Below are 27352 nucleotides of genomic sequence, written 5' to 3'. Positions count from 1 at the left end.
GTTTCCTTAAATAACGTAACTATCCGGCGAACGGTCCGGACACTTGGATGATGTCGTCCAGGATGCCCGTTGGGCATTTTGATCACAATAGCCATACATCAAGACGATACCGACCTTTTCCGCAATTGGTAAACGGTCCATTTTAACACGGGTAATGCATCACGAAGCAAATACCGTCCGCACTGGAGGAATGTCGCGTGATACCACGTACTTACACGTTTGAGACTATTACAGCGCCATCTATCACAAAGCGAAAAAAGTGGTCCAACGAAAACATTCATATTTTTTTACGTACTTCACGAATATCTAATAAAAATGGGGGTTTCTATTTAACAAAACGCAGTTGATATCCGTTTGCCCTGTGGCAGCGCCGGCTGGAGTGGCCGAGCGGTGCTAGGCGCTACAGTCTGGAACCGCGCGACCGCTACGGTCGCAGGTTCGAATCCTGCATCGGGCATGGATGTGTGTGATGTCCTTAGGTTAGTTAGGTTTAAGTAGCTGTAGAGGACTGATGACCTCAGAAGTTAAGCCATTTGAACCATTTTTGAACCCATGGCAGCGCCATCTAGCGGTCCAACCATAGCGCCATCTGGTTTTCCGCTTCAAGCTAGACATGTTTCGTTCTTTCTAGTTTTTTCGTTTGACGCTTATTTCGTGAGATATTTGGCCCGGTCACGATCAATGTACTAGTGTAGGTTGTGGACACATGCTTGACGACATATGGAAGTTTGGTTCTGGCGGGACGTCGTGCTCGGAATGGCTAATGGTGAGACGACAACTCGCGAAAGGCGAGAAACCAGGGTTCGAGTACCGGTTCGACACAAATTTTCATTGTCGTCACTCGATTAGACATTAGATACTAGTCCACATTGACAACGAATACAATTCATGTGAACAGGAAAGGCATCGGCGCACTCCGCCAGAGCACGTCACAAGTTATGTCAACATCAATCCAAGATAACGTTTTGCGTCTTCGTGTGTAACGAGCCATTGGTCTCTCGTAGCTATACATCGCAAAAGATGCGCTGACCAGTACAACACCTCGCCTCGCCGCTGCCTCGCGACCCATCCTGACGTTTCGGCTCAAAATCCCTTCGTCACGCCAGCTATAGCGGCTAACATAATTTCACTGTGGCACGTCTGCAGTTAACTTCTACACCCGCCTTTAAATCTCCTCCTAAGACAAGTCCCAAGGGCAAAATATAGACTGTACTCTCTCGCGGGAGAACATCGAACACGATGCAGCCCAGCACGGCTCCGCGAAACACCTTGTGTGGCAGCAGCTGCCGCGCGACTGATTCGCAAGTTTCGGCACAGAATCTCGCCGTCAGGCCACCGAAATCGGCGAATGTAGTCCGGAGTGGGACGGGGGCAGTATCCGGTGTCCGGCCTGCCGCGTCTGGACGCCAGTGAAAGTGGTCCCACCGGAGGCGCGACAACACACACACACACACACACACACACACACACATCAGGACGGCAACCAGGCTGGATGCCCGCCTGACAGACTTGCCGACAAAGAGAAAGTCCACTGCGACCAAAGGACGGCCGATCACTAACACACGTACATACAGGTGGTCAGCGGATGTATAGTGGGGTAGTCGCCGGCAGGAAGAGATTCGGTGGACAGCCCCACCACCAATCAAATTACCCAGACACACACACACACACACACACACACACACACGCACGCACAAGTCACCTGTCAGTCTTATTTTCACCGCGAGGACGAGTTTTGCCGCGCGCGTGGTAACTAGTTTCTAGCTGCAGGGAAAGGGATGGTGTGACTGAGGACTTGGGCAAGGGATTGGTGTTGTGTGAAGGGGACAGAGGAGGGGAAGGGGGACGGATGAAGTAGCCAGGGGCGAAGGGAAGTGTGTGGCTGTTCCCTTGTCGCAGCTGGGAGTATAAAAGGCTGTGTGCCACTCCGTACAGGCATCAGTGAACCGACAGTTCTCGTGGGATCAACCAGCTTAAGCGCCAACATGAGGACTGTCTTGGTGAGTGTTACGGACACGCTACACGAAGCATCAGTCTCCATCCGAGTCATCAAACTAATTATCCTACATAGTCGTATCGGTAGTACAGCAGAGCAATACGGACAATTTTGACAGACATATTGTAGGGCCACAATACTGGGCAATTTATTAGTACAGTCAAAAAACGAAGTAAGAAATGACATATTGACAGATATTTCGTCAATAGGTTGTCGGTGGCTGTAACTTACAGGCGATCTACAGGTTTAAAACATTAATGATAATGTTCTTATACGTTTCTTAAGAAGTTAGTCTCGGTAAATATATTTTAATATGGAAAGCGGACAGCATGTACACATTTGGAATTAGGACAAAAAAAATGTATACTGAAAATTTATATCGCGTGTTCCGCAAATGTGACGATGTGAAATCTTAGAAAATAATGCCTCATCGTTATTCATTTGCTATTAATATGTCACTCTCAGTCACAATGTAGGGTGTAAATGGTAACCATTTGGAACATACTACAGTAGTGTGGGGCAAGTGGATTTGATATGTGACTTGTGGACTTTCAAGCCGCGAAACAACCACAAAATGGTTTCTGTTGATCCGTCTTGGATACGGGACAGCGGCAGGTCTGATGTTTACCAAAGAAACAATCACCAAGCATCCGCACGTTCTCAGAAGTTGTTAATTTATTACCACGACCAGTTTCGACATATCATTAATAGCATCTTTAGGCCCCTGTACAGAGTCAGATACATTAATGTACGCATAACCGGAACCATCAATACCTGGATACCGGCAGTTTCTTGTGGAGCGTGTTTTTCGAAGATTCAGTTGTTGTCATGTTTTCGAAGTACACACGGCACAAAAAAATTCACAGTACCCAGGTATCGATGGCTGCAGTTAGGTTTGTATCGATGTACCTGATTCGCTATACATGGAGCGCATAGGAACCCGAAGATGACGTTAATGAGCTGCCGAAACTGGGTTGGTAATTAAGTAACAACTTCTGAAAACATGGGGCTGTTCGGTCATTTTTATTTGATAAACAAACTGACATTTCCTTCATTGGGACCAAAGTCATGTAGATTTTCCAAAATGAAATTTCCACCATTTGACTGTAAAATACTATAGACTTATTTTACACAATCGTAGTTTCGGCTTTCATAGCCATTTTAAAGGGCAAAGTCAAATATATTTTATGACATTTCACCTTGCGCTTGAAAATGGCGGAAAATTCGCTTATAAACCTTAAATTGGCCTACAAAAGCCCCCTAAATTATAGCGCATGTGCGAGGCGTGAGATTTTGGAACATACTTTTGTCCTTTTGCGCCACAGGCTTCGTGGAGCACCTACAAACTGTAAAAGCGGAATTTGTATAAATTTTACTTCACAGTTTTTTGGATTTTTACAGCATAAAATTAACAATAATATCAGTTTGTTTCTCTGCCCTTCTTACTGCTAGACTACTGTGCTTGTAAGGGTTAGACTTACATCGGATCTTAAATATAATTTGTTTTTGCGTAATATGTTCGCAAGTACTTTGAAATGAATTACAAACAGTATCGACCGCAAAAACATTTCGATGGTAACAACGCCCGCTTCATTCACCGCCACTGTCTACTATCGTGGTATGAGCGTCTGAGGATGGTCAAATACTGACCGAAACAGAATAAATGTTTTTGCGGTCGAGACTGTTTGTAATCCATTTTTAAAGTACTTTTAGCAAGACCGCTGTTCCTCCACGAAAATGATTTTGTCTTCCGTTACACCCATGTCAAGGGTTAGATTGGTAATGTTAACGAAAGTTGGACACGTACGAGGTATTCAATATTTTCCGCAGTGCGCGTGCGCCATAGCTTTAAATAGCTTTTTTTGGCCGATGTTATACTGTTTCCCGTCTTGATAGACAGCATGTGTGCTGATCTAACTGTTCGTCTCCATTTCCCCTACACCGTTGTGGTACTTTAGAAACAGTAAAAGCTCACACTCTGTATTTTTCTGTTTAAGTCCAAAGGGGTTTCTAGAACTGTACAGACGTTTACGAACAATTTTGGTGCATATATTTTGTGATAGCACAATATTCAAGATTTCTTAAATTTTATTTTTTTAATTTTTTGATTCACGAGTCTTCATAATGGTTTGATGCTAGCCACCATGACTCTGTCAACCTCATCATATTAGCACATCCATCCTACGTCTTCAATTACCTGTTGAACATGTTCCAATCGGTCTCTTTCCCTACAGTGTTTTCCCTCAAGAGCTCCGTCCAACACCACGGAAGTTTTTCATTGAACAGATGCTCTATCATTCTGTAACATCAGTGTAATGCACATATTCCTTTCCTAATCGATTCCCCGGAGATCTTTCTCAATTCTTGTAGAATCAATCCACCTGATTATCAACATGGTTTCATAGCACTACATCTTTCTCTTGTTTCCCGGTTTTTCCACAGTCCATGATTTTATTACTACAATCTAAGAGCAGAAAAGCAGACATTTCGTCATGGACTGACCGAGATTGTGGCTTACAAGATTGGGGATATTTTTCCTAGTAATACTTGCACTTTCTGTGTAAGCGATACGTGGTTTCGGACATACAATTCCGTTTCCAAGGACTAGAGGGACTTTTTGAGCCTTTCATCCGACATAATATTCATTCTATCACCTTCGTTTGACCGAAAAACTTCCATCTTCTGCACGGATGAGATGCTTTCACATATGGATTGATACTTTGTATTTATTAGATATATAAGTATTACCTTGTGGTGGCCACAGATCTGAAGATGCCTATGTTGGTGGAATGGAAACCAATATCTTTTAATTTACAAGTAACCGTGATGGGAAATAAACTGTTATGGAGGAGACGAAGTTGACAATCCCTCTAGACGTGTGTCCTGCAATTAAATTCTAACTTGCCACGTGATCTGCCAGAGTTTCATGAAACTTATTTTTTCTTGATAATCCATGCGATTCCCGCACTTTGAGTTATTCATCAAATACCTTGTGTCATGTATGTAAATGTAAACGCGAAAGATTTTCACCAATACAGCAGATGCACGTTTCGTGAGCAAACGAAGCAGAGGTAATGCCCAATGCAGTTTGTTCATTCAGAGGAAACAGTTCTGCTATTTCCTTTAATAGCCGGCCGATGTGGCCGAGCGGTTCTAGGCGCTTCAGTCTGGAGCAGCGCGACCGCTACGGTCGCAGGTTCGAATCCCGTCTCGGGCATGGATGTGTGTGAGGTCCTTAGGTTAGTTAGGTTTAATTAGTTCTAAGTTCTAGGGGACTGATGACCTCAGATGTTAAGTCCCATAGTGCTCAGAGCCATTTGAACCATTTTTTTCCTTTAATAAGTTAATGAAAACCGAGACGACTCCTAAATCTGGGTGGCCAGAGGGGTGTTTGAATCCAGGTTCTCTAAAACGGGAATCCAATTTTTCTAACCACTGCTCTCTCTCCCTTCGGTACTGTTCAGTTATTGCATTCGCGTTGTTTAGATTTGGAATACACCGCAGAACCCCTTGATTAGCGGCCGGCCTGGGTGGCCGAGCGGTTCTAGGCGCTGCAGTCTGGAACCGCGCGACCGCTACGGTCGCAGGTTCGAATCCTGCCTCGGGCATGGATGTATGTTTTGTCCTTAGGTTAGTTAGGTTGAAGTAGTTCTAAGTTATAGGGGACTGATGACCTTAGAAGTTAAGTCCCATAGTGCTCAGAGCCATTTTTTTGGACCCTCGATTAGCAGCTCTGCATTTTCCCGCTTAGTCGCCAGCAGCATCATTCCGGCAAAGACAATTTATTTGCCAAGATATCTCGACAGAAGAATCGTGTATCTATGCGATGGCCTCATGTTTGATAAAACGTGAATAGCTACTAACCGTTATTATCATTGTGAAATTTTTGGTCCTTGTGGCGTAGTGTGTTAAAGCGTGTACCTGAGAACGATAGGTCGCGGAATCGAATCCGGGTCGTATCACGGAAGTTCTCAGTCTGCCTTTAGTATAGCCTTCACCTCTCAACGATATAAGGAGTAACCCGGAACGAGACTTCGTTCAGATTCCATGTTAAACTACAGGTCCCCTGTCCCGGTTGGATAACTGGGATGGACTAGGAACACGCAAGTCGCCGATGTGGATTCCAATTGAAAGACTTGCGCTATCGCTCATTGAGCCATACGCTGTTTCTTGAGAAATTCGTCACCATCCAATGGCGGCTTTTGCAGTGCAGGGAACCAAACCGCGAGTGAAATCTGACACCGTGAGCTAGAACTGTATGTGTCAGATAAGTTGCTACTCATGAACGGAGCGTAGTTCCATTTTATATATCGTATGAGTAACACAGATCAGACAACGCAGATGTGGACATAGTTTTCGCTAAACCCTGTTGGGTTGGTTGGCACAAATAAAAAAGCCCATTGGGTAAATTTCGTGACCACATAGTCGAGGAAGTGGGTGCGATAATTTTGTTGCTATCATTTTATGTTTCACGTAGAGATCATGAAAACAAGAAAGACTGGAGTGCGTTCAGGGGCTTATATACAAGCATTTTACTGTCGCTCCCTATGCGAACGAAATAGCCCAATAAGTGGCTCGTATTGGTACGAAATACTCTCTGCCACGCAGTGAACTGAAGGCTTAATATTTGAATGTAGACGCAGAAACGGTACTGCGATAACAGACACGTTCCATTGAATTACAGAGTCCTGCTAAACCAGGTCTCTGTCTACGAAAATATCCTTCGTGTAATCTACATGTGTAGCTATAAAGCGCTGTAATTTTTCGTGTGCACGGATCTGACGAAACAATCGATATTCCGCATCTACATCTATATCCCACAAGCCACCTTATGGTGTGTGGTGGTGGGGTACTTCGTGCACCACCATTACTTCCCCATTTACTGATTCGCGGGAAGATCGGTTGTTGGTAAGCCTGAGTGTGAACTTCAATCTCTCTAATTTTACCTTGGCGGTCCTTCCGGGAGATTTACGTTGGAGCAAGCAATAATATCGGTTGACTCCTCCAGAAAGGCAAAGTCGAAACTTTAACAGGAAACCACACCGTGGTGCAGAACGACTCTTCTACGTCGTCGGCTACTGGAGTTTGCTGGGCACTTCTATGACGCTTTCGCGCTTGCTAAATGGACCTGTAACGGAATGCGCTGTTCTTCTTTGTATCTTCTCTGTTTATTGATCCTAAGCAGCGTGGGATTAGCCGAGCTGTCTCAGGCGCTGCAGTCATGGACTGTGCGGCTGGTCCCGGAGGAGGTTCGAGTCCTCACTCGGGCATGGGTGTGTGTGTTTGTCCTTAGGATAATTTAGGTTAAGTAGGGTTAGGGACTGATGACCTTAGCAGTTAAGTCCCGTAAGACTTCACACACATTTGAAAATTTTGATTCTAGCTGATAGCCCAGATCGTTCCTGAAGACACAATAGTACAGATCACTCGCTTCACAGCTTAACGAACGAAGTTGATTCACATATTTGTCTTTGATCACGTAAATCAAAATTGTAGAAACTTTGTAAATGAACGCTTCAGTTCTGTCGTTTAGGTCAGATACGGCAATCAATTCGTATTCATAGGACCGTCGATTTTACTTCTCTTCCAAGAACATTGGATTTTAAAAATTGCAAATACACACACCAGCTAATAAGCAAACCTAAAAATAAGGAGATGCGGAGTTTATGACTCACCGCGTTAACACGTCAAACTGACTAAGGAAGAAAAAAAAATACTTCGTCTACTTTCTTCATTTACTTAAGGATTTGAGTGAAGAAATATTGTGACACTTATATGGACCACTTACTACGCGAATCGAATTTTAAGTAAATATTCAGCAATATAATAAAATATATCCGCCTCCTTAGCTGAGTGGTCATAGTAGATGACTGCCATGTGGAGGGTTTCTCCTTCAGTGAGATGGCTGGAAAGGAGTTCACTCAGACTCGTTATGTCGATTGAACATATAGTTGAATGAGAAGTAGCGGTACCAAGAGTCAGATAGCCGACAATGGGCGGGAGAGCGTAGAGCGTTTTGCTAACGGCACTTCCATCCATGCCGCATCCAAACGAAACCATTCGCCAAGGGTGACACGGCGCTCTGTCGGTCCTGATCAAGCTACTGCTGTCAGGGCGACAGAACTTTAGAATAATATGTGGGCAGATAAGAATCAGAATGAGTCTTTGACGCTGCAGTGGAGTGTGTGAATTGTTTTGAATCTTGCTTGCACCTTTAAAGCCGTGAGAGCAGATTGTAAATTGGGCCCCGATAGCTCAGCTGGTAAGAGAATAGTCCGTGAAAAGCTGGCTATAGCCAGTTCCAGTACAACATCCGTTGCTTCCGTGCTGCGGTTGCGAAGTGGGGCCGAGGCAGTTTCCCAGATAAGTTATTGCAATATGACGATGTATTACTGTATTATAGTTTTTAGTTTTCGACGTTGTACATTATGGACAAACCGTTGCTCCTTTTATTCTGAAGAAGGTTGGGCTATCCCAACTGAAACCTAGCTAAATCTAAGTAAACATTGCAACTGAGGCTGCTGTTAATATATATATTATATACTTTGCATTTACAGCGCCAGATTTGGGCTGGTGGCCAAATTTAGAACTAATTTGTTGTAGCGTAAATTCATTCCGCACTAACGCATTAGAATATCTATCAGTTTCGGTGCCGTACTATAATTACAGTCCACACTGGATCTCTGTGAATAGTTCCACTCCGTAACCACCCGGTATATATACAGGGCGTGCAATGAAGAATTGTCAGTATTCACAGAAATGAGAAATGGAGATGAGCGTACGGCATTGTGTGCCGGGAGTTACTTATTCGGGAAAGTGCTGCCGACGAGAGCAAGTACTTAATGCATTCGACGCCACATTGGGCGACTTGCGCGTCCGAGATGGGGATGAAACGATGCTGAGGACAACACAACACCCAGTCCCTGAGCGGCAAAAAATCTCCTGGCCCAGCCGGGAATCGAACACGGGCCCCTTGGCGCGGCATCCCGCCGCGCTGACCACTCAGCAAACGGGGTCGGACACAGGTGTGAGAGGTATGCTCACTTGAAGCAAAAACTCCAAATTCCGAATGGTTTCTGAGCTAGGTTCAAATGGCTCTGAGCACTATGAGACTTAACTTATGAGGTCATCAGTCCCCTAGAACTTAGAACTACTTAAACCTAACTAACCTAAGGACATCACACACATCCATGCCCGAGGCAGGATTCGAACCTGCGACCGTAGCGGTTGCGCAGTTCCAGACTGTAGCGCCTACAACCTCTAGGCCAGTACAGCCGGCTCTGAACTAGAGGATAAATATACGTTGTTATTTATGGAACAGAAGACTTTGCTCACAACTGACTTGAGTAATACTTAACGAACAGAATGTACAAATTTGTGCAGAATTATTCAAAATTAGTTGGAAGGGTAGAAGAATTGGGCCGGCCGCAGTGGTCTAGCGGTTCTGACGCTGCAGTCCGGAACCGCGAGACTGCTACGGTCGCAGGTTCGAATCCTGCCTCGGGCATGGGTGTGTGTGATGTCCTTAGGTTAGTTACGTTTAAGTAGTTCTAAGTTCTAGGGGGCTTATGCCCTAAGATGTTCCATAGTGCTCAGAGCCTTTTGAACCATTTTTTTAGAAGAATTGGGTGACGAGAAACCAGAAACGGGGTTCCACAGGGATCAGTGCTGTGTCCACTCCTATTCCTATGGCAGAAAGACATCCCAAGCAAAGAGGTTTAAGGCAACGAGGTGGGTCGGGCTGGAATAAAATATCAAAGAGGTTGAGTCGGTAAGACATGTAGGATACATAGAGCATGCCACTATCCCTAAAACAATGTACATTAAATGTACTCTATCTCCGAAACCACTGAGATTAGGGCTTTTATCCAGATTTTGCTACACACATGAAAGACAGAGAGAGATCAATTACGGTCACGGCTGTAGCTCCAGTGGAAGGTTCAAGGAAGTGCCCGCGCCCAGCCACTAGAGAAGGAATCTGAGAGGAAGGAGGTTAGCGGCGCGTGTTCCGTGTTCCGAGCTGCCCCGGAACCTGTTTGAGCGGCCGGCGCGGCTCGTAGAATGCAGACAGCAGGCGGCTTACACCGGCCGCCGCCTTCCTGTGATTAACACGCTCTGAGCTGGTCCCCAGACCTGCATCTGGTGCGGAACGCAGGGCCGCTTTCGCTGCGACCACGCCCGCTCCGGAGAAAGCTCTCTACCCTGCTCCGTATTATTCTCTTTGTCTTCTCCCAAGTTTCGCTCGTTTCAACTATACTCGGCGCGTCGCTAGTTTCAGGAAACACCCCCCATGTAACCGTCACACACCTACCGTTCACCTTTCACAGTCCGGTCTTTTCCTTACCCGTCAACACGCCGTCCATGAACGCGTTTCTGTCTTCTCAGTTCAAGATATTTGCTAGCTGCTACTCTGCAACTTAGTTCCACCCGCGAGAGTCAGAAGGTAGCGTACCAAAAAATGTCTCTGAGCACTATGGGACTTAACCTCTGAGGTCATCAGTCCCCTAGAACTACTTAAACCTAACTAACCTAAGGACATCACACACACCCATTCCCGAGGCAGGATTCGAACCTGCGACCGTAGCGGTCTCGCGGTTCCAGACTGTAGCGCCTAGAACCGCTCGGTCACTACGGCTGGCAGGTGGCGTGTATCAGAAGGCGTGGCGTGGCGGTTGGCAGATGGCTACCGTGAGAGTGTACTGTGCCAACAAACGTATGAAAATGCATGTCCAGGTACTCAGCTTCAGACCCTGTCAACATGAAACAAATCGTAGGATAGTAAGGTTCCGATGTAAGTGGTATACAAATAAGGGAACCATTGATGACAGGTTTGTTGGACGGATGGGAGAGCGATAGGGAAATTGTGAAGAAACTGAACAGGTCGACATTTGGAGACAGATTATCCCCCGTAAGTTTGCTTACGAAATTTCAAGAACAATTAGTAAGTGAGAAATCTTGGAGTACTGTGCTGTCTCCAGATTACCGCTAAGACAATGCTGGACTAATTAGGACGCACACAGCATCATTTCAGCACTCATTCTGCAATAGTTCCATACGCATCGTTTCTTCACAAGGAACATCGTCCACACAGACATTAAGAGTGCTGTTACATTAGCATCGCTGCACGTGTGCATACGTCGTATCGTGCAAACCTTCTGTTTGTGGACCTATTTTCCTTAGCGTTATTTGTTTTTTTTTTGTGTAGGGCTAGTAGTTTGCATGTAACGGGCTAGAGAATATGAAAGATCTGCGCGTGGTATTTGAAGACGTTGCGGGTTGCATAAAACCAATCGACAGGGGCAGCTGAACCACCTATATATAGTGAACGGTAGAATTCATCCAAAATTCACGAAAGTCGTATAAGTAAAAACGGTTTCTATACAGACTGTGTAGTTTCACCTACGGTAGACAGCGGAACTTTATATGCTTGTTTTCCGATAGAAGTCAGTCAGAAAACCGAAAACTTCCCAGATATTCAAAAAGAAAGTATCACTTTATTAGGCACTCTTTCTAGAACGAATAATTTTTTTGGACTAGCGATTTCAATTCTGCACAGCTCAACTTTTGTACTGATCGTATCTCGATGTTGCCATCATATATAGATTTCTGACTGCTTTGCTTGAAGTTTTAGATAAAAAAAAACAACAGCTGAGTAGCATATGAGAAGGAGGAGTGGCATTTTTCAATGCAACTATTTCCCCCTAACATGCACACACGTGAAATAAAAATCTTGTATTCATTCGTGTAACTAGCAGTCTAAGTGAATTAGCTCCAGTCTTAATTTGTTGTTAGTATTTTAGGCAGAGGTATAGCCCGACGACGATATTATGGCACTAGGTCTCCCGTGGCAGTTGTGGGTAACACACAGTGATGTAGCAGTAACCATGTACAGTGGTGACGAGGAAAAATGCATCGCAACTTGAATGCCTTCAGGTCAGTTGTGCATATACTATCAATTGGTTCGCACGTCGTCGTAGAATATGATGACAATAAGTCGACCAAAGCGCCCTTACACACGGGCTCATTAAGACTGTGGTCGACTAATAGCCAGTGGGGTTTCTTCTGCATGTTGATGCATAACTCGACTTCTTCCACATCCCCGAAGGCTCTCCTTGATGATGGGATTTACAGAACGCAGTGTGCGAATGATTAACGAATGAATGAATGGACAGGTTATCAGGCTGCTGTAGTTGGATACATTAAAATAACACATTATTTTGTTTTCATTACTGCGTGCTTTCGCCAGTGGAGCCACGTTCTAGTTATTGTATATTATAATTCACTGAAATGGACGTACTTGAGTTAGAGTACAAGCATTCATGAAATTCGCACTGCCAAATGCGTAGATCGGGACCACTTCTCAATTGTAAATGCGTATCTACAACACTTAGGACTGTACGATTGTGCTGGACTATGGTCATCGACATTTCGGTGCCACTGTGGTAGATCGTTATGGTGCCACTGGACACTGCTGCAACAAAAATTTCGTACTGAGTTCCTTCCAGAAATCATGGAGAACGACATCTACCGCAGTGCTGTTAGTAACGTCAAGTGAAGTCCTATGGCAAGAATGGCTGTGAAACCCGGAAGGACAGGTCCAGCCACCCAATTTGAAAGATTTTTCCTATGCTCCATTCCTTTCCTTCGCAAAGTTTGAGACCTGTGTGCTGTGTCAACGCTACTATGAAGGGTGTACCAAAAGGTGTGTTACAAGGCGTGGAGTTTGGTAGACCATGTGAGCTTCTTTTGCTAATAAACGTATCTTCGTAAACTCTTCGTCTGCACGCTAGCGTCTCTGAAATGTGGAGGAGGACGTAAGCAGTTTGCAGCACGCGAGCTAGGAAAGGACTAAAAGACACGAGGTACATTACTTGTCGTAAGGGAAATGCGGTATCACGATGTCAACAGAAAAATTTCAACAAACTCAAGATAAAAATCGATTTATCTCTCAGAATGGTCATTGTGCACCACAGGCTATGTTATTAACACTGAAGAAAACCATTTTTTTCGCGGTTAGTGCAGACAGTATATGATTGTCCCACAGGAAACAAACTAGCAAGTATCCAAAGAACTTACGTCTAGATAAAGGACATTAACCAAACATGAAGGAAAATGTAGTTAACTTTTTGAATACTTAGATGCCATCGAAAAGGGACAGAGGTGAAGAGAATTTCTGGACGTACGTGACTACGCAACACTACAAACTACAATAAATTAACAGTTGTTATGAGAAATACGCGCCTTTCTTCAAAAAAACGGTAATGTTGCTTCCATCACAAAAGAAACTTCAACAAAAAAAACCTTCTAGACAAAAGTGCCTAACGTGGAAATCTTATGATCGTAGAGCCGGTCATTCGAGTCTCGCTACCAGCAAAGAAAGTTTTTGGTTTAAATTCTATACTTTTATAGTGTACAAATGTTAATTAACAAATATTGAATCATAATATTTTCATAAAAGTAACATCGATAAGGACCCTCTTTAGACTTATTCTATATGAATGCCACTACACATTTAGGATTGGTTGAACGAGTGTTTAGCAAGCCAGCTTTTTAATTTCACACGTAAGCTGATGGAAAATATTCTTGTCAAGCGTGTTCCCCTAAAACACCGGGTGCAGAAGCAAACAACGCCGTTTGTATCTGTGGACAGAACACTGCGTCACGAAACACGACACTGCGGGCCCTGTTAGGGAGTGCTGTCCGACAAACAGCGCCCACCGCTGTGTTGAAGTCGACTTTCAAAGCAAGCGTCTAGTTTCTCCCCCGGCGCCTTGAGTGTTCGAACCAGTTCACTGACAGCGCCTGGGAAGTATGTAAACGCGGACCTCAAAAGAATCCTTCGCCGCGGCTTTTCACTGCGCGAGCGGTTTGGAGCGCGCACTTGACTCAGCAATGGCGCAGACGGGAAAACGTGGCGAAATTACGCGTCGCGTGTCTGCAGAACAGATTATTGTAATTGCACCTCTGGCTCACCGTCAGGGACTTACCTCACCGACAGTATCTCGCTGGGTCTCAGCTGGCAGAAAGCGTTGTTCTCTTACGAGCAACTACAGTCGAAAGATTTTCATAGTCGAGCTGTCGAATCGATGATGGGCGGTAAAGAGAGGTGTAAGTCCAGCGTTCTGCATGCAGTAATGGAGGTAAATGACATGTTCATTGGGTCGCCTGATAAACAAAGTAAGAGCCGACGGAATATCAGACCAGCTGTGTGGCTGCATTGAAGAGCTTTTAGCAAACAGAACACAGCATGTTGTTCTCAATGGAGAGAGTCTACAGACGTTAAAATAACCTCTGGCGTTGCCACAGGGGAGTGTTATGGGACCATTGCTTTTCACAATATATATAAATGACCTAGTAGATAGTGTCGGAAGATCCATGCGGCTTTTCGCGGATGATGCTGTAGTATACAGAGAAGTTGCAGCATTAGAAAATTGTAGCGAAATGCAGGAAGATTGGCAGCGGATAGGCACTTGGTGCAGGGAGTGGCAACTGACCCTTAACATAGACAAATGTAGTGTATTGCGGATACATAGAAAGAAGGATCCTTTATTGTATGATTATATGATAGCGGAACAAACACTGGTAGCAGTTACTTCTGTAAAATATCTGGGAGTATGCGTGCGGAGCGATTTGAAGTGGAATGATCATATAAAATTAATTGTTGGTAAGGCGGGAGCCACGTTGAGATTCATTGGGAGACTTCTTAGAAAATGTAGTCCATCAACAAAGGAGGTGGCTTACAAAACAGTATTGTATATATATATATATATAATCACCAGTTGTCATAAGATGACTATTAAAAGATTATAATTAATGTTAGTCTGGTTGGAAATTTGGTAAGCTAGACCGGATACCTGGTGAAACAGTTACTCAGTAATGCAATGTTAACTTCCCCAGACAGCTGACGGCTTTTAACCCGTTTTTATTGCCTTGAATATCAGCACCACTTTCAGAACAACTTAATGCATCAACATTACAACACGTACTTGTTCAATAATGTATATCAGTACGACAGAAAAGAAAGCAGGCGAAAATGCGACCACATATACCTGACCCAGACGACCTCTGTCTCCACAGGTGTGCCTGCTGGCGGTGGTGGCGCTGGTGGCAGCGGAGACCCAACAACCTACCGCTGACAGTGCCGCCCAGTCGTCGACGGCCAAAGAGAAGCGCGGCATTCTGGGACTGGGCAGCTACGGGGGCTACGGCCTCGGCAGCTACGGAGGCTACGGCGGCGGATACGGCTATGGCGGCGGCCTAGGTTACGGAGGCGGTATCGGCTACGGAGGCGGTATCGGCTACGGAGGCGGTCTCGGTGGCCTGGGAGGCGGTCTCGGAGGCTTCGGAGGAGGCCTGGGAGGAGGTCTGGGAGGAGGCATCGGCGGCGGTGCCGTCGCGGTGACCACCGTGAACCAGGCGGTCCCCGTGCCCGTCCCCGTGCCCCAGCCGGTCACCGTCACGCGTGCCGTACCCGTGCCCGTGCCCCAGCCGTACCCCGTCTCGGTGCCCCGACCCGTCCCGGTGCCCCACCCCGTGCCCGTCCCGGTATCCGTGCCCCGACCCTACCCGGTAGCCGTCCCGCGTCCCGTACCCGTCAAGGTCCCCCACCCCGTGCCCGTCTCCGTGCCCCAGCCCGTGCCCGTGACTGTGCCCCAGCCCGTACCCGTGCCCGTTCCCCAGCCCGTCCCAGTCAGTGTGCCTCAGCCCGTGGCCGTCCCAGTCGCCACCCCGGTCGTCGCTGTAGGTAGCGGCCTGGGAGGAGGCTACGGCGGCGGCCTGGGAGGCGGCTACGGCGGCGGCCTGGGAGGCGGCTACGGCGGCGGCCTGTCCCTCGGCGGAGGATACGGAGGCGGTCTCTACGGCGGCAGGTACGGGGGCTCCATCGGATACGGCGGAGGCTACGGGTACGGCGGCAGCTACGGTGGCAGCTACGGTGGTCTCAGTTCTGGATACGGGTACGGCCACGGCATCCACTAGAGTATCCAGTCCGGCGTAGTCATCGAGCAGTACCAGCACCACCATTCGCCAGCACATCGCTTCACTCCTTCAGTAAAGGCACACCATTTATCACTGCAAAGCTAAACATCTCCTCTCACTTCATCTTTTGCACCTGTACATAATCAGACACCAATTCTTCCTGCATCAAAGTCTGTGTTTTCTTACGATAGATTAGCACAGTAAAACTTGCTCAATTGTTTTGAGAGATGTTTTATTGTTTTGTGTAATAAACAAATTTTAGAAATATGTTGTCCGTTTTATTTTTCCATCTTCCCCTGCACGTATTGCATCTAGAAAAATCAAATGATCTATCAGTGTAAGGTTTTTCAAGACACTGTCAAGACGAAGAGTAACTAGCAGAAATCAATTGCGTTGTTTCTATACAGCATTAGAATTTCAGTGATAACCAAAATACTCATAACGTGTAAGCTTTCACAGCCGGCGTCTTCATTAATTAAAACTTCCGGGCTGAATTGCCGTGGTCCACATATAAAACTGCTTCTCCTTCAATGAGGTCTGGAATATTATTGTACTTACTGATGATAAGGGTAATGCTACTGTCGTGCTGAAGAGTGAGGATTATCATAGAAAGATCAGAGACCTCTTGGATCCTACCACCTATAAAAAACTGAAAAAGGACCCTAAAACGAAACTGTTAAGTACTACCTACAGAAGATAAAAAAAATATCTTTGCAAAACGGAAGCGTACTCTCCCAGACTGTATGGGTTACCTAAGATACACAAGCCCAATATCCCATTGAGACCGATAGTAAGCGCCATTGGGGTTCCTACTCAAGAGCTGTCTAGGTATCTTGCTTCTTCGTTACAACCGTATATAGGTAAAACTGACGCTCATATTAAAATTTCCATTCATTTCATCAAAAAACTGACGGAGATCACAGTTAGTCGAAGTGACATCCTTGTCAGTTTCGATGTAGTATCCCTGTTCGCCATGGTCCCTGTTGACGAAGCTCTTTCTTACACAGCTGATATGTTTCCTACTGATATAATAGCGTTGTTTCGACATTGTCTATCCTCGACATATTTTCAATATAACAACGAGTTTTATGAACAAATTGATGGTGTGGCCATGGGTAGCCCTATGAGCCCTGCTATTGCTAATTTATTTATGGAATTTTTCGAACAACAAGTGCTGCAGTCGGCCAAAAAACGCCTTTTGAAATGGTATCGATACGTGGATGACACCTTTGTGATACGGAATCATGCTGAAGAGGAACTGAGTGATTTTTTGGTTCACGTAAACAGTTTCAATACAAAGATACAATTCACCATGGAGAAAGAGAGTAATGGACAACTAATTTTTTTGGATATATTGGTTATTAGGCAGATGCGACTTTAGGGCACAAGCTATATAGGAAAACACACACCGATCGTTACCTACATAAGGATTCGAATCACCATCCTACGCAGAAGAGGGGAGTCATAAAAACTTTTGTGGACAGCGCTAATAACATCATCGAGCCAATTTATTTGCAAGATGAATTAAGCCACTTGCGAACGGCTTTCAAGAGAAATGGGTACATTGACAACTAAATAGATCAAGCACTCCACCCTAGAAGAAAAGTGTCTGAAAATACACGACAACAACCGTCGGCTGGAAAAGTTTTTCTTCCATTTATTCATAACATCACGGACCGTATTGGGAAAGTTTTGGCCAAGTTTCAAGTGGAGACCATCTTTCGACCTACCAAGAAAATTAGTGAAAGTTTAAGATCGGTGAAAGATGCACGACACCCCTTAGCTACCCCAGGTGTGTATAAAATTCCGTGCAGCTGTGGTATGGTTTATATTGGAACAACTAAAAGGAGTGTTAATACCCGCCTAATGGAACACAAAAGGAACTGTAGATTGGGACAAATTGCCAAATCAGCTGTAGCGGAACACGTTTTCAAAGACGGTGATCACGAAATAAAATGTAGTGAGACAAACGTGATAGCTAGGACCTCACATTATTATACCCGCATGTATAGAGAAGCTATAGAGATCTGCAAGCACGAAAATAATTTTAATAAAAAAGAAGAATGATTAAAACTAGACAATATATGGCGGTCGACTCTGTACCAACTAAGTGACTATTGATTACCTATAATCGAGAGAGATGGCACTAGCCAGAGATAGTTTTAAAGTCGAAACCACGTGATGAGTGGTGGCGCCATCTAAGCGCTCTATATAAGCGGGACCACCAGCGCCCAGCAGATGTTGCATCAGAAGATGTTGCCCGCAGTAGGCAACGAAACGTCAGGAAGGAGAAGCAGTTTTATATATGGACCACGGCAATTCAGCCCGGAAGTTTTCTTTTGCTTCTTCTTCGCGGATGGATCACTTAGGACCACGCGTAATCAACATTTGTTAGCCTTCCTTTTCGCCCAGTATTCCTTCATAAACAGCGAATAGGCTAGCTTTCGTTGCGTAGACCATGTATGTCGGTTAGTTTTTCTCTCTTCTTCCTCAAAACCCCTTGTGCTTGTGATTTTTCTGATTTCATTTCTATCATGTAGATTTGGAGACCCTAATTCTCACAGGTCTTTTTCCGTCTGTTTGTACCAGTTCGGTCTTGTAGTTTTGTTCTTTAAAAATGTATGGATTTTGTGCGTTAACCTGTTTGAGTCCATTCTTTCTAAGTGCCCCATGAATTGGATTCTTCTCATGCGCATTGTGTCTGTTATTTTGGAGATATTTTTATATATTTCTGCATTGGGTTTTGGATAATGTACCCCATCTTTAGTTCTCGGTCCTAGGATTTTCCTCATTATCTTACGTTCTTTCACTTCTAATCCCTCTTTTAGTGTTCTGTGTTGAAGGTTTAGTGTCTCAGATGCGTAGAGAGCTTCGGGTCTAATTACTGTTGTGTAGTGTCGTATTTTGCAGTTCCACGAGAGACTCTTTTTGTTGTAAATGTTTTTTGTTAACTGAAACGCCGTCTCCATTTTAATTAATGAACCAAAAAACTGTTTGTCAGAGTGTTGTAGAAGGAAGATGAGAAGGATCCTAGAATAGGCTGCACATGTCGTTACAATGAGGAAAAGCAGTGGTCAAGGATGCTATGGTACCAAAATACAAATTGGCCACGAGGAGGCCTTGGAAGACAGAGTAAAACCATGTACAATGAAGTTGGGACAACTGCTGAAGGACTAAAACGTTACAAGATGGAGTGTTGAGCCTCACTCATGCTGTCACGAGGTTTGCTTGGACATATCAGGTATAAGAAGGAGGGGCAAGATCAGTAGGCTATGAAGTTGATCGTGGACATAATAGTCGTTGTAAAGGTCAAGATACGGGTAAAAGCCAAACATAAAGGTGACAAAAGTCACGATCTTAATAAATCAGTTATAAGACCATTTGTGAGCGAGGGCTTATTTGTTCTAATATAATTCTGACACCGTCACTGAACCTTAGCAGCTACGTTCAAAGTTTTACGATTTTTGCCTGCCCAGGTATCTAAGGCTGCTTCGAAATATAAAGAATTATACCTATTATGTTTTAGAATAGTTAGTTTAATTCTGAAGACGACGCTCATAGGAGCGTCGAAACCTGGTCAATTTTGACTCAATATTTGTGACCGAGGGCTTATTTGTTCTAATATAATAAAACCATCATACAGCTACGCATTTTTCTTCTGCAATAATGAGGTATCACCATAAGTCATCTGAACATATACACTCGTTCGATATTACACAGTGAAAGAATTTTTTCTTCGAGAAAGACTCTGTACGTCTTTCCAAATATCTACCTCTTCTTCCTAACCACAAATTACATGTCGCTGTTCTCATTTGTACTGAGAATCCAGTATACATGAGGCGCCTAGCTCCTTTCACTGCTCTGAGTCAAATGCATAAGGTTTCTGGTCGAGTTCGCCAACCTCCAGGCTTCTATAGATGATCCCTGCCAGAAAACATCACGTAGATCCGTTGTCTTGAGGCTATAATGAACTCTTAGTGAGGACCAATACTACTACAGTCAATAATTACTATTAAAAACAGTCTTGATCACGATTTATTTAACAACCTTGTTAAATAAATCGTGATCAAGACTGTTTTTAATAGTAATTATTTACAAGACATTGATCACTGCTGTTCCCATAATGCATTCAAAAGTAATACTACTACAGTCACTGTTTATTACTTCTCCCTTTTCTACTTCTTTTTCTTCTTCTTCTTTCGTCATGGTCTGAGCTATAGGCCTGTTCCGTGTTCTAAGCGTTTAGGCCTGTTTTCCTTGGTCTTCCTACGGATATTGTTTTGGTAGTCTTGAACGTTTTTTGAGAAGTTCTAGCTAGCTTTGTAGATTAGCCTTGATATTCCATTTATAGTACACATCCCAAGCTCTGGCCCCATGTCTTCGCTTCTTAGCCTATCTAATCTTGTACAGCCCATAATTCCTCTTCTATTCTGCCTCTTGTATTATACTCTCTTGCTTTTTAGTAGTTGTCCACGTTTCACTTCCACACTTGATTTATGTATCTTTTCTCTCACCTTATTTCCTTCTTTTTGGGATGCCACTCGTATTTATTCCAGCAGAACACGAGAATCTGCGAGTTACAACCTTCATCCACCGCCACATCACAAACATTTCCACAAGTTTCCTCTCTAAACACCGGTCATTTACCACCCATTTACTTATCCTTTTGAAATGGGCTAGACCAAACATTTCTTTATAGATATGAACCACAACTCACCGTACAAGACAACGCGTCTGTGCCTTCTGACTGCTCGTTCCGGAGTGATTAGGTAGATTAAAACACATTACTTGGACGCCCAGTTTGGACGGAGGACTGAGATAGTAGACGTGCTTCGTCTGACTTTTCATTGGACTTTTGTTCTTAGTTTTGCTTATTACTATCACTTTTGAAATTAGTGGACGATACCCTGCCATTCTGAGTATCCAAAATTTGAATGTCAATCAAATTTAATGCTCTGTTTTTATAATATTAATGATACACATTAGTGTCTCGGCGCGCCGCCTCCGAACACAGCAGCCAGTCACAGTGATGGACTACAATTCGGGAGGTGTAACGGTCGTCATATTCTACTGGTACCTCACACTACTTATTACGGCACCTGCCTAATGCTGCAATTTCAACTGTTCTGAGGAGAGAATATTGGAAGGCAGCTAAAGCCAGAAATATTAAAAGCTTCTTCTAGTTTGTATACCCGAACATTACAACTATTCCATCAGTTCAATTGTTTCCTTGTCATAAATTAACGCAACAAAATGTGATTTTTAGAAGTGTTTTATCCTTTTGCAAAAGAAAATGCACATTAAATAAAATGTAGGTCATATTAGACTGCCTGTAATCAACTGAAAATGAGTGTACAAAGTCAAGCGAACATCCTTCCAGAGTTTATTTCTCAAAAACATCGATAATTTTGACGTAAACTTTCGTGAAAGCAGCACTCATTATTGGCCTGCAAGGCATGTTTATAAGCATCTGATTCGAAACAACTGACACACCGTGTTTGGTTAATTTTGCTTTATGAGCATTAATCCGGCGTCAACGGCATATTTCTGTGACTAACGTTTCGTCTCCTAATGCTGGAGACACCATCAGAGGCTCTAAAGGCTGAAGTAGCAGATCTTACACAAGGAAGTTCAGCAAGCCGAACTGTTTATACGTATCCGCACAGGTGACAGGTACTGAAGCCATCAGATCGCTGCCTAAAGTAGCAGATTCACGCTGGTGTGTGTTGTAGAGTTTGTAGTGAAAAAGACTTGGAGATGTTTGATATATTTGGCACTAACGCCTACAACTTGCCGACTTTCAATCCTTCTCCTTTTCTGGCAACGTTAGTTTTGTTGTTCTTAATTTCTTTGACCTCTCTGTACATCACAGAACACTAATGATTAGATCTTGATAAACCTCAAGTAACGGAGAAGTGGATTTAATGGTTCCATTGTTCCAGTGCGTGATCTGCTACCGTCGATTTATCCGTGCTTCCCAGACGACAATTGGTATTGTATTCCTTAAGCTCAGCGTCAATGCTTCCTTTTTGTATATCTTTGGAACAGTTGACCGCACGTGCAAGGATTTTATATATACCTTCTGTAACAAGCAATCAACGCTCATCGGTCCTATATCAACGCAACCATTGTTTGTTGTTGTTGTGGTCTTCAGTCCTGAGACTGGTTTGATGCAGCTCTCCATGCTACTCTATCCTATGCAAGCTTCTTCATCTCCCAGTACCTACTACAGCCTACATCCTTCTGAATCTGCTTAGTGTATTCATCTCTTGGGCTCCCTGTACAATTTTTACCCTCGACGCCGCCCTCCAATACTAAATTGGTGATCCCTCTATGTCTCAGAACATGTCCTACCAACCGATCCCTTCTTCTAGTCAAGTTGTGCCACAAGCTCCTCTTCTCCCCAATTCTATTCAATACCTCCTCATTAGTTATGTGATCTACTCATCTAATCTTTAGCATTCTTCTGTAGCACCACATTTCGAAAGCTTCTATTCTCTTATTGTCTAAACTATTTATCGTCCACCTTTCACTTCCATACAAATACTTTCAGAAACGACTTCCTGACACTTAAATCTATACTCGATGTTAAATTTATCTTCTTCAGAAACGCTTTCCTTGCCATTGTCAGTCTACATTTTATATCCTCTCTACTTCGACCATCATCAGTTATTTTGCTCCCCAAATAGCAAACCTCCTTTACTACTTTAAGTGTTTCATTTCCTAATCTAATTCCCTCAGCATCACCCGACTTAATTTGACTACATTCCATTATCCTCGTTTTGCTTTTGTTGATGTCATCTTATACCCTCCTTTCAAGACACTGTCCATTCCATTCAACTGCTCTTCCAAGTCCTTTGCTGTCTCTGAGAGAATTACAATGTCATCGGCTAACCTCAAAGTTTTTATTTCTTCTCCATGGATTTTAATACCTACTCCAAACTTTTCTTTTGTTTCCTTTATTGCTTGCTCAATATACAGATTGAATAACATCGGGGATAGGCTACAACCCTGTCTCACTCCCTTCCCAACCACTGCTTCCCTTTCATACCCCTCGACTATTATAACTGCCATCTGGTTTCTGTACAAATTGTAAATAGCCTTTCGCTCCCTGTAGTTTACCCCTGCCACCTTCAGCATTTGAAAGAGAGTATTCCAGCCAACATTGTCAAAAGCTTTCTCTAAGTCTACAAATGCTAGAAACGTAGGTTTGCCTTTTCTTAATCTTTCTTCTAAGATAAGTCGTAAGGTCAGTATTGCCTCACGTGTTCCAGTATTTCTACGGAATCCAAAATGATCTCCCCCGAGGTCGGCTTCTATCAGTTTTTCCATTCGTCTGTAAAGAATTCGTGTTAGTATTTTTCAGCTGTGACTTATTAAACAGATAGTTCGGTAATTTTCACATCTGTCAACACCTGCTTTCTTTGGGATTGGAATTATTATATTCTTCTTGAAGTCTGAGGGTATTTCACCTGTCTCATACATCTTGCTCACCAGATGGTAGAGTTTTGTCAGGACTGGCTCTCCCAAGGGCGTCAGTAGTTCTATTGGAATGTTGTCTACTCCGGGGGCCTTGTTTCGACTCAGGTCTTTCAGTGCTCTGTCAAACTCTTCTCGCAGTATCATATCTCCCCTTTCATCTTCATCTACATCTGCATCCTCTTCCATTTCCATAATATTGTCCTCAAGTACATCGCCCTTGTATAGACCCTCTATATACTCCTTCCACCTTTCTGCTTTCCCTTCTTTGCTTAGAACTGGGTTTCCATCAAAGCTCTTGATATTCATGCAAGTGGTCCTCCTTTCTCCAAAGGTCTCTTTAATTTTCCTGTAGGCAGTATCTATCTTACCCCTAGTGAGATAAGCCTCTACATCCTTACATTTGTCCTCTAACCATACCTGCTTAGCCATTTTGCACTTCCTGTCAATATCATTTTTGAGACGTTGCTATTCCTTTTTGCCTGCTTCATTTACTGCATTTTTATATTTTCTCCTTTCATGAATTAAATTCAACATTTCTTCTGTTACCCAAGGGTTTCTACTAGCCCTCGTCTTTTTACCTATTTGATCCTTAGCAACCATACTGTCTATTGAATACTGCAATAGCACCATGTCTCTTTAACATTCGGCTGATGCAATTTCTGATTGTTTCTACGAATGGGAGGAAACCATTCCCTACAGCTGGTTTTTTTTTTCAATATAAGCTCAAAATTTATTATGGTGTAGCGCCTTATTTATCTCTTTCTCACAGTAGCCGTTTGTTGTGCAAGTCATTCTTTTGTCAGGGTCCTCCAACTTTCAAAGCGGTCAGCCGCGCGGGGGACGGCCGTGCGGTCCAGGTCGTCTTGCCACAGTTCGCGCGGCCTCCACCGTCGGAGGTCCGAGTCCTCCCTCGGGCATGGGTGTGTGTGTGTTGTCCTTGGCGTAAATTAAAGTTAGATTAAGTAGGGACCGATGACCTCAGCAGTTTGGTCCCATAGCAACTTACCACGAAAAATTTCAAAGCAGTCAACCTTATGGGAACACTACGTTGCCTTTAATATAGTAGGCAGTAGACCAACGTCCTGTAGCATCATAATGCGTGACATGGAGAGTGACTAATTGTACCAAGCAAGTGCTGTATATATATATATATATATATATATATATATATATATATATATGTGTGTGTGTGTGTGTGTGTGTGTGTGTGTGTGTGTGTGTGTGTGTGTGTGTGCTATATTTTATTGCTGTCAGTAAATAACCGAGATAGAAAGCTGAAAAGAATAAGAACCTACATCTGCAATTATGGAAACAAACCACATAATCATGAATTGCCAGTCTACTTTTATATCGTCTCTGCTTTGGCCATCGCCAACTATTTTGCTTCCCAAATAGCAAAACTGATTTACAGCCTTCAGCGTCTCGTTTCCTAATCTAATTCCCTCAGCATCGCCTAATTTACTTGGACTATACAACATTACCCTCGTTTGACTTCTGTTAATCTTCATCTTATATCGTCCTTTCAAAACACTATCTGCACTTTCAACTGCTTTGCTGTCTCTGGCTGAATTACAAAGCCATCGGCAAAACCTGTAAGTTTTCATTTCTTCTTCATGAAATTTAATTCCTACTCTAAACTTTTCTTTAGGTTCCTTGACTGCTTGCTCACTGTAACGTCGGGGATAGGTTTCAACCACGTATCACTCTGTTCAAGACCCGTTATTTCCCATTTTTTACCCCTCGACGCTTATAACTGCCGTCTGCTTTCTGTACATGTTATAAGTAACTTTTCGATCTTCTGTACTTTATTTCTGTTTTGATTATCACACCGAAAAAAAGTCCCCCGGAATCCCCTCATCGTCATTCTGAAACTGTAGGCCACTAACTGGTTTCTTCATCCAAAGAAAAATGAACAAGTCACCGGGTGGCACCTCAGTAGAATACAGCGGTGAGATAAACTTCGATAGCCGAAAGAACCAACATGTGTGGCCGTGTCCCATGCAGAATGAGATGAGCGTTACCGTGGGGCAGAAAGAAACCCCGGACAGCTTGAAACGACGCTTTGTCTTGGCAGCTTCCAGTAACCTCGTCACGATATTTTACTAACAGACTCCTGTGACGCTTTATCCATTACGAACATAAACAACACGACGCCATGACAGTCCTATAAACACCACGACCTTCCCTGTTGGCTGAGCCTTCCTTTTTCGGCGGTGGTAAATGAAAATGTTTCCACTGCTTAATCTGATCCTTTTTACTGATACTGAGTGCATTAAAGTTACAACATCTTCGATGTTTCGGTAATTTGCAAGACGGCTTGTAATAGGCATACAGGGTGGCCAAAAAAATTACAGCGGCGTAATTAACTCTGAAATATGACTTCATTAACGTTTTTAATGTGCTGCCAAACTCCACATATACACTAATGAATCGTTTCGCACTGTGTTACACAAGCCAGACGTTTACAAAACAGTTGCCAGAGTTCTGCTTTTGTTTCTGACAGACTTTCGTTGGCAGTTGAGTATGTAATATCACATATCTTACAGAGGTGACTGTAGCCAGTACATTTTCCAGTAATATTACTCTCACGTTGCGTAATTAGACTCCTAAATTGAGTACTGTGCGAAATCCTTTAGGTTTCTGTTGGGAGTACCATCTGCTGCCGACTCATTGACACTAGAAATTGCCAGGATTTTAAAGGGCAGACGAGTGTCAAACCAGGTTAAAAAAAACGAGCGCTTTTGAGTTATCATTACAGTTATATTGTAGCAAATGCCGGAAAAGAGCGTGTATAACAAGAAACACGTGGTTCGATACTTGGAAATTAACAATACAGCATAATATCCTCATGGTTTCCTGCTGGATTGCGGAATACACATTGGAAAACACAGCTTTAAAAACTATTGTCAGTTAACACTGTCTGCGATTACTACGGTTAATTGTGATTAACGACAGTTCTCCTAAAGATGGTAACAACACGATTGTAGAAATAAATGATTCCTACAAAACAACTCGAAAATACGGTAAAGAACGACTTCTCAAGAACTAAATTATACTGATCTTGGTGTTTGGAGGTACACAAAAAGAATCTAGGAAATATTTCATTGTTAAAGTGTATTGCAGGAGTAAACGAACTTATTAAGAACTTACTAAGAACTTAATGTTGTCCGGAACCAAAGTAACTGCAGACGCCTGGAAGTCGTACAAAACTTTGAAGAAAGAAGGATTTGAACACTGATTTGTGAAACATTCAGTGGAATTCGGGTGTTGTGAGTATCCATCTGTTCACTCGCAGAACATCGAGCGATTATGGAAATACAAGTATACGAAATATTGTATCAAAAGAGGAGGTCGAGAAGGAGACCGAGGCAAACTCTATACGTTACAATACCTGCACTTCCACAATTTGCGCTTACGTGGTAAAAAAACTTCCTTGTGAATTATTGACAATTTTTTTTAAAGAGATTTTTCTATGACAGCTATGGTAGAAAAGATTCCAGCCGGCAACAGAAACATTACACGGAGTTGTGCAAGACGAAGCATCTATGACGAGTGAGATACGCGAAATTACGTTTAATGTCATCACTGGACGACATTCATGTACGGTCGTTGTCAACGCTATAAACAAAATCCATATTGTTCACCTTTTGTCGTTGTAGTGAATGGGAATACTGAGAAACCTCAACTGTATATATATATATATATATAAAAAAATAAAAAAAAACTTTCTAGGAAACACAAAAGACTTTCCAGATCTTAAAATTATTGTGAAATTGTGCTTCTCATTTTTCGTTAAAATAAATTTAGAGGGAACAATGCCAATGCACTCTAGACAATCTTGATACATTTTCTTGACGCTAAGTTAAAATTTGTGTAGTAAACATGTGGGCTTTCTCA

The 27352-nt window shown here is 43.4% G+C and overlaps 1 protein-coding gene across 1 annotated transcript; it reads left to right on the top strand.

The window, feature by feature from the left end:
- Positions 1 to 1985: 1985 nt before the first annotated feature.
- Positions 1986 to 15973, top strand: LOC126106252 (keratin, type I cytoskeletal 9-like). Its single transcript, XM_049912478.1, has 2 exons — positions 1986 to 2000; positions 15074 to 15973. Exons 1-2 carry the CDS (start codon positions 1986 to 1988, stop codon positions 15971 to 15973), a joined length of 915 nt encoding a protein of 304 aa, XP_049768435.1.
- Positions 15974 to 27352: the final 11379 nt, after the last annotated feature.

This window comes from Schistocerca cancellata, chromosome 10 (assembly GCF_023864275.1).
Source record: "Schistocerca cancellata isolate TAMUIC-IGC-003103 chromosome 10, iqSchCanc2.1, whole genome shotgun sequence".
NCBI classification, from domain to species: domain Eukaryota; kingdom Metazoa; phylum Arthropoda; class Insecta; order Orthoptera; family Acrididae; genus Schistocerca; species Schistocerca cancellata.
The sequence above is the reverse complement of the archived record's forward strand: the minus strand, read 5'-3'. Positions and strand labels throughout refer to the sequence as shown.